The sequence below is a fragment of the Lacerta agilis genome, chromosome 7 (genome assembly GCF_009819535.1).
Source record: "Lacerta agilis isolate rLacAgi1 chromosome 7, rLacAgi1.pri, whole genome shotgun sequence".
Taxonomy (NCBI): Eukaryota; Metazoa; Chordata; class Lepidosauria; order Squamata; family Lacertidae; genus Lacerta; species Lacerta agilis.
The window spans coordinates 10,561,273-10,576,628 of NC_046318.1; the positions used below are offsets into that span (position 1 = coordinate 10,561,273).

At 41.7% G+C, this 15,356-nt stretch overlaps 1 protein-coding gene across 1 annotated transcript; it reads right to left on the reverse strand.

The window, feature by feature from the left end:
- Positions 1-1,609: 1,609 nt before the first annotated feature.
- LOC117049364 (carboxymethylenebutenolidase homolog) lies at positions 1,610-13,819 on the reverse strand. Its single transcript, XM_033154038.1, has 6 exons — positions 13,713-13,819; positions 6,016-6,239; positions 5,136-5,243; positions 3,762-3,904; positions 3,092-3,183; positions 1,610-1,819 (listed from the first exon to the last, which is right to left on the reverse strand). The coding sequence occupies exons 2-6, from the start codon at positions 6,228-6,230 to the stop codon at positions 1,634-1,636; spliced, it is 744 nt and encodes a 247-aa protein (XP_033009929.1). The 5' UTR covers positions 6,231-6,239; positions 13,713-13,819; the 3' UTR covers positions 1,610-1,633.
- Between the last annotated feature and the right edge of the window lie 1,537 nt (positions 13,820-15,356).

Consider the following 15,356-nt stretch of genomic DNA (forward strand, 5'->3'; position numbering starts at 1 on the left):
TTTCCACCCAAGTCCACGCCAAGGTGCAACGTGTAATTGAAGTTGCCTCTGTCTCAATCTAATCAGCGTTGTCCATACAATGTCGCCCTCCTTCACTGCTAACACACTCACTTTCCAAAGTAAATGTGCAAGTAAAATCTGAAAAGTTTTTAAAAGACCCTTTCATAATCACCCCAATCCCAGGGATGGAGGCTTTGTAGCTCTGTTGTTCAGTATCCTGTTCTGGAATCAATTCTGGTGTTCATAGGGAATGGAGAGAAGCATGCTTCATCTGCTGTGAATCTCCTATCAGCTGTTGGGTGAGTGAAGCTTTGGCTGCTGGTTGGGCTGCTCCTCACGGGGTGTTCATGTGGGAGTGGGGAGAGGAACCTTTGTGGATCCACTGGGACCCTCCTCTCTTCTATCTGCTATTGGGTGGGAGAGGGTTTGCCCACTGGATTGGCTGCATGCTCATGTGAGCAGCAGATCCTTGCAGAAAGCAGGCAACAGATTTCCTCCCCTGGCATTGGCTGTTGGGCAGGAGAACCCTTAAGCACTGGATCAGCCACGTCCACTAGTGCCCCATGAGGTAATCGAGCCTATCCCTGGAGGAAGCAGTTAGGCAAAACAGCGTATCAGACCTCTTTTTATTATTATTTCACATATATGAAATCAGGTCTGAACTGGCAGTGACTGATCAGGAATGAGACCTTGGGGTTGTAAGTAGATAGAAGATGTCAACCCAGCGGCAGCTCTGAAGAAAAACAGATTCCACGCCAGGGGTCGTTAGGAAAGGAACAGAAAACAAAACTGCCGGTATCATAAATGCCATTATACAAATCTGTGGCGAAACTTGCATTTGGAATACTGTGCACAGTCCTGGTTGCCTCAAATCGGAAAGGATATTGCAGGGTTGGAAAAGGTCCGGAAAAGGTCAAGCCAAATGATCAAGGGGATGGAGTAGCAGAGGAAACATTACAGGGTTGGGGACTTCTTAGTTTAGAGAAAAGGGGAGCGTTGACACGACAGATGTTTATAAAATCATGCATGGCACAGAGCAAGTGGATAGAGGAATGTTTTCCCCCCTTCTCTCATAGCATTGGAATGACAACCAACGAAACTAAACATTGGAAGATTCAAGTAAGGTGAATCAGGTGAAGACATCTCCATGCCCTCCCTGGTATGTACAGCAATGTAGAAATGTGATTTGAAACTTGGTGTGAGTGTATGGGAAACAACCTTATTCCATTTTAAGCTGCCAGTGTGTACATAGCCTCAGGCCCAAAATATGGCTAGTATATAATACATTTTCAGATCCTGAACATTTTTATTTTCGGGGGGTGGGAAGGAAATGGGACACATAAAATGGGAAAAAAGAATAAGTTTTAAGGCAGCCTTGAATATAAAGTTCATTATAAGGCAGGCACATTTCCAATACCGAATGCTCATATCTTGGTGTGTCAGACAATTATTTTAAGGACCTTTCATTATAAATATTTCATAATTTATTATTGAAAGTTCTCTAAAGTATATCTTCTCTTTTCTCCAATGGACAACACCACAATCTATAAATATTTTAAGGGGGGGAATAAATTGCATTTTTTTGGTGTGGCGGGGGTGCGAGGAAATGAAGTGACAAATATTTATTCAGGTTTCAAAACGTAATGTATCTGTTCAGCCAGTCAATCATATCCATTCTTGCCTCCTCTATGTAAGGCCGATCTTCAGGCTTCATGTCCTCAGGCTTTAGCTGAGCAAAGCCATGTACTTGGCCGGGATAGACTTTGACTTGAAAGGGCACTCTACAGTATTCTGCCAGTTTTTCCTCCAACAAAGTGACCTGTAACATACAACCAATTTCATTAGATATCTACAAAAGTTAAAAATCAAAACTTCCAAATTTGCTCCCTTTTAATCTGAATGCCTTCAAGGTTTTTCTTTAAATCTAGTGTTGCCATAACTACAATTAAGCAATAATAAATTCTACTATGCCACAGTGCAATTATTATTATTATTATTATTATTATAATTATTATTATTATTATTAAAAACCCACCATTTTTATGCCAAGGCACCCAAGGCAGTTTACAACTTTAATATGCTAAAACTAAGAAACAATATAAAATGCGAAAATTGCCCAGGGGTGGGGTGGAAGATTGAGACAGTCTCATTGTCTTCACCTGCCTGCTTCCCTCTCTTATTCTTTTCCACCTGTATCAAGTATGGTTAGTCTTTCATTCTCTGCCCTGCTCCTTTAACACACCAGTATGGTTCCTTTTCCATTTGTGGCAATGCCTCTTCTTGACAGAAACAGAGGCAAAATAATATTAAATCAGAAAAGTAGCGCTAAGCACATACAGGTTGCCTGTCCCTCATTACAGAGGAATTGCAGCTTGTACTCAAGAGACCATGGAAAGCATCAAGGAAGTTTGAATCGGAAGACAATGGACGATAAAACACCAACTGGAAAGGAGCAGTGGTCTATTAGGCGGTCTTCCAGCTTCGGCACAGCCACTTCCTCCTCCACTGACTGCACTTGCTGCTGGGTGGTTGCAACCAATTGGAGGAGAGCTATAAAAGCCAGCTGTACCCAGGCCTAGGTCTCAGCTGATATTCAGGGCCAGGGAGGAATTTGCCTTCAGAAAAATTGGACCTGTATGGGTTGTTTTTTTTTGCCTACCTCCTAGCAATTGCCACATCTTGATGGTGGATAAGACACTGAGTTGAATCCTTAGTCTAAGTGGACGAGGGTGTCCAGAGTCACCCCACCACTCCAAGGAATCAGGGTATCCCATTAAAAGAATCTGGGGGGGGTGCTTTTGTGCAGATGCCCAGACAGGGGCTTATGGGCCATAGCACTCCCAAAATGGTGATTTTGGAGGGGTCACTCCAATTTGATGCATGGTTCTTAACCTTGCCAAATAATCTACCAGTAGAAAGGGTTGGTTGATTCAGGATATGCACCCGATGTCTGTGCCAAAACCTGCTTACACCTGTGATTAATAAAGCCGTAGCCTGTTTAAATCCCAAGCAATTGTTTTGTGTTTACTGTATTGTAATGTCAGCATGCCTTGGCCCCTCTGCGGAGACTTCACTGTGCAACAGAGCTTACCTGATCAGAAGAAACGGTGTGATCTTTTCCACCAAACATGAAAAAGGTAGGGTTCAGCAAATTATACCTACTTTCAGAGTCTCTGATGATTCCTAAAACATATTTAAAGAAAGAGGTTAAATCAAGTAGTAAGCTCCACAAGGTCAATAGAGAACATAATTTGCAGTGTTATAAGTAATGATTTGTGCCATTATAGCAATCAAATGCCAGGAAAACCCTGTATTTTCCTTGTAGGATAATTTTTACTGTTTGATGGCTGAGGTCCCAGATAAGAGGCACACTTGAAAGATAAAGTTTATTGAGTTAGTGTGTTTAGCAACTAATCACTGTTCGTTGCAAATCAGCAACCCTGGCTCATATGTGATGCTAAACTGAACTTCTGTGAAAGTGAAACTCAACTCAACAGAAGTTCCCTCCAGACATGTGGAAGAAAAAGAGAAGAGGTGTTGCGGGCTGAATCCTATGGAACTCCCTCCCACAGGAAGTTAGGCAGGCATATAGGATTGCATCCTCATTCCCCTTGTTTGAACAGTGAGGGAATGAAGCATATGTTGCTGAAATAAGTAGCCATAATGAATGCTGCAGCTAATCCTTACACAGACTTAAGACTAAGCCTTTAAATGCACAAAAACGTATGAGCCTGCTCAAGTTTACAAACATTTGTCATTACCATAGAGGGATACCCCAGCTTGAAAATCAGGATTTGTCAACATCAAGTGATGTACAGCCATTCCACCCCAAGAAAATCCAACGACACCAATTTTCATTGCATTGTACTGCTCCTTAAGATACTTCATGAAAATAGCTGCTGTCCTACAACATATAAACAGAAGGGAACTACATAAACATTTTAAAAAATTGCAATACTATCAAAACTTGCTTGCCCACCTTCACTTGCTGTTAAAAAAGCACTGACCCACTCAGGAAGATGCCGGGTTATCAGAGGGCCACTAAATTCTGTGAACTGGTTTTAAATGAAATCATTTGCTTTGAATGGTACATGTCCTTTTAAAAGTCTGGGCTTGCCCACAACTGGCGACCAAGAGAGGCACCATTTGGAATTTTACAGAAGTACAAACACAGGAAAGAATGCTTAATTTCTCTATGAAAATTGATATCTGGTGCTAATCCACATTTTTACACGCTTGTAAGAGGAACAACTGAACACGGAAGAGTGACAAGGATTGATAATTCTAAAATGAATGTCAAAAGAATGTGTAAACCCATGTAGGGGAGTTAATAAGTCTGTTAAGGAATAACAGAGGTTGGGCATGTTGAATTACAGCAACATGCAGGGTGCTGCTAAAATTTGAGAGCCCCAAGTCTGCCACTGTTTAGCCTAAAATCCTATGCACACTTACTTGGATGGAAGTTCCATTGATCTCAACAGAATTGACTTCTGAATAAGTATGCTTAGGATCATACTACATATGCCAATCAATACAGACCCTCCAAGGGATGTCCCTGGTTTAGAGAAGCCCTCCGACAGTGGAATTTGCTGCCAAGGAGTGTGGTGGAGTCTCCTTCTTTGGAGGTCTTTAAGCGGAGGCTTGACAGCCATCTGTCAGGAATGCTTTGATGGTGTTTCCTGCTTGGCAGGGGGTTGGACTGGATGGCCCTTGTGGTCTCTTCCAACTCTAGGATTCTATGATTCTAGGTTTCTGATTTGATCCTGGAATGTCCCACTTTTCCTTAGAATGTCCCTATTTTCATTGAAGAAACATTAGAGGGTATGGCGTTATCCGACTCCTGAGTTGTCTGAAGGCAATCCTGTATAGGGAAGGTTTTTTAATGTTTTATTGTGCTTTTATATGTATACTGGAAGCTGCCCAAAGTGGCAGGGGCAACCCAGTAAGATGTGTGGGGTATTAATAGTTAAATTATCATTATGGAATGGGACGTCCCCATTTTCATCGGAGAAATCTTGGAGGGTATGTCAATGCCCCTCCCAAAATTCCATTCTCCTGTCGATGCTGAATTAACCTTATGTTGTCCTCCTAGGTACATCTATTAGTTATAGCTCTGGAATAAATGTTAGTCTTACTTGTCCACCTTCATGGGATCTCGGTGCTTTAACCAGTCCGCAAAATTCTGCCAACGATCAGTAGTTTTCCATGGTTCTTTTCCCAGGAAGAAATCTGGGCATATGGTTCTGTATGGAATAGCAGGCACATGTTACTCAGAAAATACCTATGACCTGCTCAGTTCCCTTTAAAAAAATATGTCATTTTAAGTGTGTGCATAGAGATTGCAGCATGCAGGAAAGTTTTGCCCTTATCTGCCCGTGACAATCTTTGCAAAAACTCCCTCCCTGCGTGCTGTAATTAGCGATAATGAGATATTCTCATCGACACCACCTCATATCATTGTGGCATCCAGCCAACATTCATCCAATGTAGCCTACAGCAGTTAAGAGTTCACATATTAAAGGCATTTATTTTCATTAAGCTGTTAAACCTAGAGTGTTTGTGCTTCAAATTCTAGATCATTACACAATTGGTATGTGACTTGCACTTGCAACAGTTCCATATCCAGGAAAGGAAGAGGCACTGTCACAGTTCAATGACACATTCCAGCAAGGCGAAAGGACTCAATGAAAGGGCAGGGAAGGTGAGTTTTTGGCCTAGGGAGGGTGTTTGGTCTAGGAAGTGTCTCAAGGGACAGGCAAAATAATAATAATCCCCCAATCCTGCCTACATTGTCTGTAGGGACAGGCAAAATAAATAACAATGCATTAAGTGCCTGCATTTCAGGTAATATTTCTTAATGTACTTTTTTTAATGAGACTAATGCCTTTCAGGAAGACATTCTGACAAGAGGTGGTGGATAACTTTTCTGTATGAAAATCACAAGCCAGGTCAAATTTCTGGCCTTGCAACCATAACGTAGAGATTGAGGGAGGTTAAAAAGAACCAATTGCTCACATGTATCCTTTAGCTGCGACGATATCAGCAACGTATCTGGTATCTGGGAATTGCCATCCATATATGTCGTGAATCACAATCACAGCTTTGTCCGTGTTGGAAGGAGGTTGGCAAACATATGCTTTGATGTGATCAACTTGCACTTCTTGGCCACGCCCCGTGTAAGTGCTTCTTCTTCCAACATCATATTGGAAAGGTAAATCTTGACTAGTCATTCCAAAAAACTGAAATGTAAACAAAATGTATTTAATCAAATATAAACACAAAGAAGTTGTTGTTAAAACCCCGAAAATGACCCACACAGAGCAACAGAAATATATTGCTGCACGCCACCCTAATCTCTTGAGTGGTGTGAGATTCCAGGGGTCCCAGGATTTTCGTTTTCTTTGGAAATGAGGCACAGCAGAGACTGTGGTAACAGTAACTTTATGACATATGGTTTATTTACACATATAGTCGCAATCAAAATTATTCAACCCCCATTGCAAATCAGGTTTGTTTCAAAATTTGCAGACTTTCAGCTGTTGGCAATGAGCAAATCAGAACAAAAGCAATTGAAATTGCTCAACACGGTGGATGCTTCAAGTGGTTCCCCCAAAATTCAGCTGAAATTGCAACTTACAGTATACTGTACTGGCTTCTCTAGTCTAACTACCGTATTTACTCAAATGTAACGCACGCCTTTTTTGGCCAAATTACTCCATAAAATTAGGGTGCGCATTAGATTTGATGACACATTTACATTCACCAGCAAATAAGTGTTTCAGTGTTTTGATAATTGACGTGCGCAATAGATTTGATGGCGCGTTCAATTCACGTAAATATGGTCTTATTTAACCCCCTGAATAGAACCCCTCACAACAGCACAAATACAACAGGTGTTGTCAGTGATTTTTTTAAAGGGCATTGGATGTCAGCCAGCCAAAGGCATGGTTAAAGAGGAACATTTTTGCCTGGCACCTAAAGGTGTATAATGAAGGCATCAGTTGAACCAACCTGGGGAGAGCATTCCACAAACGGGGAGCCATTGCAGAGAAGGCCCATTCTCATGTTGCTACGCTATGGACCTCTCATGGAGGAGGCAAACAAAGAAGGGCCTCAGAAGATGATCTCAGGTTCTGAGTAGGTTCACATGGAGAGAAGCGGTCCTTGAGGTATTGCGATCCTAAACTGTTTATGGCTTTATAGGTAAAACCAGCAGTTGGAATTGGGCCCGGAAACTAATTGGTAGCCAGTGCAGTCTGTGAACAAGGGCATTGTGAATAATTGGAGTTGGGTATTAATATGTTAACTTGCAATTCAAAATAAACCTGGAAAATGAATCAGCAAAAACTGAGTAAACAAAAACCATGCAGAAGATTGTCTTCTACCTGCCTCTGCTGGATTCATGTATTTGATGTCCTTTCTAATGCTACACATAGATTCCTATGTGTACACATTCTGTGTAATTCTTTCCACTCAAAATTAATGTGGAAATATGTTTATTAGTCATAAATGTCATATAAATATAATGTCAAATGCATAGAAGCAAGTCAATGCAAGCATCTGCAATCATTTTATAAAAATCAGATTAACAATGATCTAATTTCAGGAATGGTCCTGAGAAATGGCTGCTCAACCTTTAAATCGTTAAGAAAACTAAGACAAAAGTAAAGCCACTCAATAGTTGGGCCACGTTTTGAGACAGAGGAGAAGTAGAATTTGGTCACTTATAATTCAATATCTAATAAATGTCATGACCCACAACTACATTCTGCAGAGCAGATGCAACAACAATTAACATGGTTTGTGTAGATAAAAAAACCCCCGCCACTTTGAATGTTCCACATGGGAAGTGCAATGAATTGGAGAAATGTGGGTGGGTATGGAGTTATGCCACTCAAGAGCCTATGAGGTAAATAACTCTATAACCTTTAGAAGACATCTGAAGGCAGCCCTGTATAGGGAAGTTTTTTATGTTTAGTGTTTTATTATGTTTTTATATATGTTGGGAGCCACCCAGAGTGGCTGGAGCAACCCAGTCAGATGGGTGCGGTATTATTATTATTATTATTATTATTATTATTATTATTATTATTATTATTCAGAGAAATGTTGGAGGGTATGTTTATGCAGGGTGGGGCTTACCTTGGCCCCCTATTATTTAATTCTAGTTGGCATCCCTGTGGCATGGAAAGGCTCTTATATAATGGATATTCCCTGATTCATCAAAACAAGATTGCTGGTGCAATCATTTCCTCCACCATTTCCTCTTCCAGGATTTCCTCATTCTCACAGTCAACCAGCTCTGATGTGGTCTGCACTAAAGACCAAGCCTTTGACAAAAATGTTGTGAGCTCAACAATTTCAGCGGAATCCTGTTTCGCCAGAGGGACATTTGCATGAATAATGCATTGCTACCCTCATTGCAACGCTCAGTGTAGATGGAACTGGAAGCACAAAGTATTCCGCCTCCTCCACTCCACCTCCACTCCAGTTTTCCCTCCTCATTATTCCCTGCACCCTCCATCAGCAATTATTTGCCAGCAATTATTTGTCCTTCCCACCTACATGTCATGCTGGAGAACAAGGGCGGCAAATGTCTGTATTTTGGGGAGTGGCTCTGAACTGAAATTCAAAATGCCAACATGAGGAAGAAGAAAATTCAGAACTGGGAAATTTATATGGACTTTTGTTGCTATGCTGTTTCTCAATACACGTTCTTTTATTGCTGCTTGGTTTATTATTTTATGTGTGTTTTATTGGGCTCCTTTGGGGGAAAGGATGGAATGGAAATTGAATTAAGAATTGCAGCAGTAATCATTCCAAGCTGCCAGCTACTCATGCCTGGCACATTGTGCTGGTTGGTGAAATGGGTGAAATAACTTAAGTCCAGGGCTGGAGGGCTACTTTGATTTAAGACAAGGTTGGCTTGCACCTGAAAGTCTTGTGCCATTCTGTAGTGTCATCTGACCTTCTGTATGTGTTTAGTCTTAGGGCAGAAGGCCAGGTAAATGCACAGAAGTCAGGCATGGGTTCAACTGGTTGAACCCTTTGCATATTTTTAATTCTCTCTTTGCACATTTTTATTCTCCCAGGCATGTCTACTAGTTCCATCTGATATGCCGGCTGAGACCCTACCTGCCCACAGACTGTCTCCCCAGAGTGGTGCATGCTCTAGTTATCTCCTGCTTGGACTATAGCAATGTGCTGTACATGGGGCTACCTTTGTAAGTGACCCAGAAACTACAACTAATCCAGAATGCGGCAGCTAGACTGGTAACTGGGAGTAGCCACTGAAACCATAAAACATTGGTCCTGAAAGACCTTCATTGGCTCCCAGTACATTTCTGAGCACAATTCAAAGTGTTGGTGCTGAACTTTAAAGCCCTAAACGGCCTCGGCCCAGAATACCTGAAGGAGCGTCTCTACCTTACCTTCATCGTTCAGCCCGGACAATGAGGTCCAGCTTCGAGGGCCTTCTGGCGATTCCCTCACTGCGAGAAGTGAGGTTGCAGGGAACCAGACAGAGGGCCTTCTCGGTAGTGGCACACACCCTGTGCAACACCTTCCCATCAGATGTAAGGAAATAAACAACTACTTGACTTTTAGAAAACACCTGAAGGCAGCCCTGTTTGGGGAAGTTTTTGATGTTTGATGTTTTATCGTGTTTTCAATTTTATCGTTTTTTCAGTTTTATCGTGTTTTCAGTATTCTGTTGGGAGCCGCCCAGAGTGGCTGGGGAAACCCAGCTGGATGGGTGGGGTATAAATAATAATAATAATAATAATAATAATAATAATAATAATAATATATCTGAAAAGGCCTCCAAATTTACCACAAAGAAATAAACCAAATAATAATACCCTAGTGAGGTTCACCTATTGTGTTACTAAAAGCAACGTAATTAACTATAGCACACAGCATGCTTGTACAATAAAGCGACTGCACATAAAGAAACGTTTAAATTGTGGGTCATATGTATGAAGCAAGAGTGTAGAGAAAGAAAGATATAAGCCACCCAAATAGACTCCTATAAAACTAAATTAGACTCATAGGCCTTAGTACATTTTTTCAAAAGGAATTAAAAGCACATCTAATACCGTATATACCCGAATATAAGCCGACCCGAATATAAACCGAGACACCTAATTTTCCCACAAAAACCTGGGAAAGGTTATTGACTCGAGTATAAGCCGGTTCACCTTTGCCGCTGTGGAGGAGGAGGAGGAACGAGCAGCCCGAAAGCAGCCCTTTGGGCTGCTCCTTCCTCTTCCTCCTTTGCCAAGTTTGCATTTATGCGAGCAGTTCAGGAATGGAACAGGCTACCTGGGGAGAGTAAAGAACTGCTGTTCTTGTACGCTTCTTAAGGAATGGTTGCCTGGGGAGAGCGGGTGGCGGCACGAGCGGAGAGAAAGGGCTTCTTTCTCGCCACCCCCACCGCCTGCCTCACTCAAGTATAAGCCGAGGGCAGCTTTTTCAGCACAAAAAATGTGCTGAAAAACTAGGCTTATACTCAAGTATATACAGTAATACAGTAGCCTGTTAGGAAGTCTATTCCATAGTTAGTGTCATCACTGAAAAAAGTTGTTAGCCAGTGAAAAATATTGAAAAGGGGAGTCTCTGCAATTAGGGCAGTGCACAAGAGGAGTTTGGAATATTCAGGAAATTTGGTTAGGGAAAAGCCCAGTTCCTAATTAGTTCCATTGAACCCTGTCTCATTCCAGCTGTTCACTGACATCAGGCTACAGATGAGCAGTTTTGGTTTCTCTCAATTATTTCTCCACAATCTTATATCAGGAAGTCATATTGAAGCTCAATCAGCATCTTCCTGCAAATCTCTCCCAATGTATGCAATTTTGCATAATATATTATCATTTATTTCTAAACTGCTTAATATTCCAAAAATCTCTAACCAATGCTCAGCTTGCACTATATAAAAACAATATATACACATTTTTGCCAAACATTTCCCTTGAATATAATGTGTTTCTTATGTAATATTTTATGTCCACATTGCTGCAGTATATGCATTTTTGTACACATTGCTTGGCCACAGAACTGCATGGCAAAATTCAGAAAAGTGTGAATTTCGAAGGATGTCTGGGTTTCAGTTCTCATGTTGTTTTGGAAAGAGCAAATTAGGGAGCTTTGCTTTCAAGTGAACTGAACCAAATTCATCCCCTGACATCATCTGACATCATAACTTCACAGTGTATGCACATTAATGATTAAACCCCATTATCCCTGCATGGTAGACAAATATTTTCATGCCCATTACAAGGGAAATGGGCCAAAGAGCTGCAGATGATAGCAGCTGCATGATCCATATTTGAATCAACCTAGCTTGGAGCTATTCCAGCCTTTCCTTAAGCTTTTTTTTGTATTTATTCGGCTGGTCAAACTCTTTGCTGCCCCTTCCATTTGTACTTCTAGGCTTTTAGATACTTTGAGTTCCCCCTAGTGGAAGACAAAATGGGATAAAGGTATCTAGAACAAATAAGCACACAACCAGCAGGTACAGTGCTTTCAGGTATACGGTAAACACCCCCACAATTTGAACCTATTTCTTGTTGCTCTCTCCTGAGTGAATCCAGCAAACAGTTTGCCATCTTCTTTCCTACACCGGTTACAGTGCAAACTTTTTTATGTGTCTTCTCCGCAGGGGGGGGGGATTCCCTCCAGTAGCACCTTAGAGACCAACTAAGTTTGTTCTCGGTATGATCTTTCATGTGCATGCACACTTCTTCAGCAGAAGTTTGTTTCACAGAGTACAGTGCAGCTTCTCCCCTGGTAAATGTTAATGGGATTGCAGCCTCAAATTGAAAGAGTCAGCTGTGTGAATTTCCTTTCCCCATTTATCACAACTCAATGATATTTTCAATTATGAGCTTTATAATGTTTTTGCAGCACATGTTCAGAACGTTTTTTTATAGCTGTGTAGATCTAGCCTTAGTATCCTTTAGCTGGGGTACTATTAGCATTAATTTTTACATACAAAATCACCTTTCAACCTCACAACAGTCACTCTAAGAGACTGATAAGGGCTTTGTGTCTTCACACTCCTTCCTCACCCCTCCCTTTGTACACCTGGCTTCAGCACTTTTGTTATACACTCACAGAATCATAGAGTTGTAGTGTTGAAAGGGCCATCTAATCCAACCCCCTCCAATACAGGAATATTTTGCCCAATATGAGGCCCCAGCCCACCAGTGGTGTAGCATGGGTTGCTAGAGCCCAGGGTGTGGGGGGCCATGCCGGGGGGCAGGTGTGCTGGCTTGCTTCCTTGCTGCAGTTCTGTCCTCAATGAGGGAGCCTGTCATGGGGGCACCTGATTGCCCCTCCTCACCCCCTCAGAATTCTGTTCCCAAGGACACGGCCACCCGGCCACCCGCTACACTTCTGAAACACATGGGCCTCAGATTAAGAGTCTCATGCTCTACCAACTGAGCAATCAGCCAGTTGCGGAGCTATTAAGCCATATTTGCCTGCTATGTCCAAACTAATAAACCTGGAGGCAAAACCATAAATGCTTGTGCTGGTGGAGCAATCTGCTTAGTGCCACATTGAATTCCTCTGTGTGGTTCAGCAAACCACAGAACTGTTCTATTATGGTGCATGAGTGAAGCGAGCACAGGTCGCAATATTCCCTCTTGGTGTAATAAATTATGATTCATTAGTCCGATATTTCTACATTTGAACTGGGCCACAATTGCTTAGTCAAAGTCCAAATACACTGAGTGACCCTGGGCGATTTGCCACCTCCCACTTTAGCTTGTCTCACAGACTTTATTGTGAGCGTGAAATTGAAGAGGGATCCTAAGCACCCTGAAGAAAGGGAAGTGGGGGGGAATCTGTATACGGTAGTAATAGTAGCCACCCTGTGAATTTGGTAGCCAAGCACATGTTTGAACATACATTTCTGAAACTCAAACAGGCTTAATTTGCAGATGGGTTGGTGTTTTTATTTACTTATCAAATTCCCTCTGGAAAGGGTAAATCCAGATTAAAATCCAGATACAGGCATTTTGGTGCGTACACAGGGATCATGAAAGCATGTCCTATCTTGAGTCCCTTTCTTGATAATTGAACAGATATCCTGCTAATTTCAGTAGCAAATCTGCTATGATTTGGTGGCAGCAATTCAAAAATGATGTTCTCCATACAAAACAGATATGACTTGAGTAACACTAGCTGAAGATTGTGTTAAGCACTTCAAATAATAGTAGTCATAAAAATCATTCCTGTATTCCTTTTTATAGAATACAGTGTAGAACTCTTTGTGGGAGGACTCACAAATAAAAAAGGATTCTTTTTGTTTTGTTTCCTACTACGTAATCTATAAAATCTAGCATCTTAATCCCTTGCAAAATATGTTCCAGTAATTTAAGTAACAACACATTAGCATTTATATAGCTCTTATGGGTGTTCAGAGCACATACATTATTTTGTAAAAACAATAGCAATCCTGTAAAGTTGATCACTATTGTAACCAGAGGTACCACTGTACTGAGTTTGAAGCAGAGGTAAGATCTGAAGCCAAGAGTTCCTGATGGGTAGCTTACACTCAAAGCCACTAAAATCCACCGCCATTATTTGTAACACCTGTCACTGCTTGAATCTCCATTTCTCCCCCCTTTGCTCCACAGTTTTATAGAACTGCAGCTGTCCCGACCTCAGGATAGGGTAGGAGGCATTGTTGCCCTACCTGAACATACCTGGATTGGAGGGGTTGTGATCTAAACCCAAGGAAGATTCCTTTGGTGATGAGGTGAAACTTGCAGGTTGTCGGCTGATGTAAGAAAAATAAAATGCAGCACCAGTAATAGTTTTATACCTGCTACTCAGCACCCATTCCAATGCAGTGTTCCTTTCAGATGTTATGGGAGATATGAAGTTGGGAGAAGAAGGCGGAGGCTGCTTTGAAGACAAATGCCTAATCCAGAAAGACAGGAAAGGGGAAGGGACATGGATTCAAAGAGACAGGCTTCTCTTGTTCCCCAAGGCTGATTTTTAAAGGTTCTTTTAATTGTGTTTTTTTTGGTGTGAGGTTTGTTGTAGCGTGGGGATAGTAATTCAGCATGTGATTTCAGCTCTCTGACACAGCAGGCAGGAGACAGCTTCTTCATGTAACACTCTTTATTCAAGTAAACAAGACTGGGGAACTGAGGAGAGGGAAGCTACATTTATAGGGACCGTAGACTGGCTAGAAAGGATACATTTTGGAGGGAACAATCTCAAGCAATCACAAAGTTGCCTTTTGGTGGGAACCAATAAGACTGGGGATCCAAATGCAGCAACTTGAATGAACCAATAGTAGCTGTTCCTTCTGGAACAGGAAGGCAGTTACTTTCCCCTAATGTGAATACAGACAATAGTAATACAGATATGATAGCCCTTGAATCAATACACAACAGGGCTGGGGTAACAACTGAAGAACAGAGAGAAACTGCTAAGGAGAACGCACTATGTAATTTCCTCGCAGCCAGCTGTCTAGGTTTCTGTTTAAGCTAAAAAAGGACAACCCCCTGGCAAGATCTCTGGCTCTGAACATATAATTTCGATTTCTTCATGTATCTTTGCGGCTTCTTCCTGTGGCTATTGTAGAAGAAACTTCATATGTGGCAAAAGTGTAGGGAGAGAGATGGCCAATTCTAAGGCTTTTTGCAGGAAGGGGGGGTGGCGGCTCTAGGAAAGGGATGTGCTATGTTTTCCCTTTCCAATATTCCCTGCTCCAAATTTGAGGATCAGGATTTTACAGTTGTGGGACGCTGCTGTAGCCACCGCCACATGTTCAGTCACACAAAGTTGGTGCTACTTAGGCATGTCCTGTTTCGATTCAGCTTTAGGCTCCTGTTGTTCTGTGGCTCTGAGAAGTCTCCAGCTGGCTACAGCTGACCCTGGATATGTGGTTAGCCTGTCTTTCATAGGGATAGGGGATAATGTTTATTTAGTTCACACTTAACAGTGAGCTGACCTAATTCACGCATTCTGAAGCAATAGACAAACCGAAAAACAACCACTCTTTTGACATTTGCACCTCTCTGAACATTGCAGTGAATGTACACAGCCAAGTAATGTTTGCAAAAAATGCATGTACTAGGATAAAGTGTGCACATAACAAAAGCAGCACACAGAAGTGCATTGAAGGAGTGAAAATTGCTTCGCGACAAGCTGTGTTCTAGGCAAAAACCACATGCAATAATGTGTGTGTTCAGATAAATATGTACCAAAGTGCTGTTGAATTTTAATGAGGATGTGTTAATTGATCAAGCAATCATTCTTCAGAGTGGCCTCCAAACTAGTCAAGTTTATAATCTGGAAAAATATATTAATGTATGTACATCTACTCAGAAGTGAGT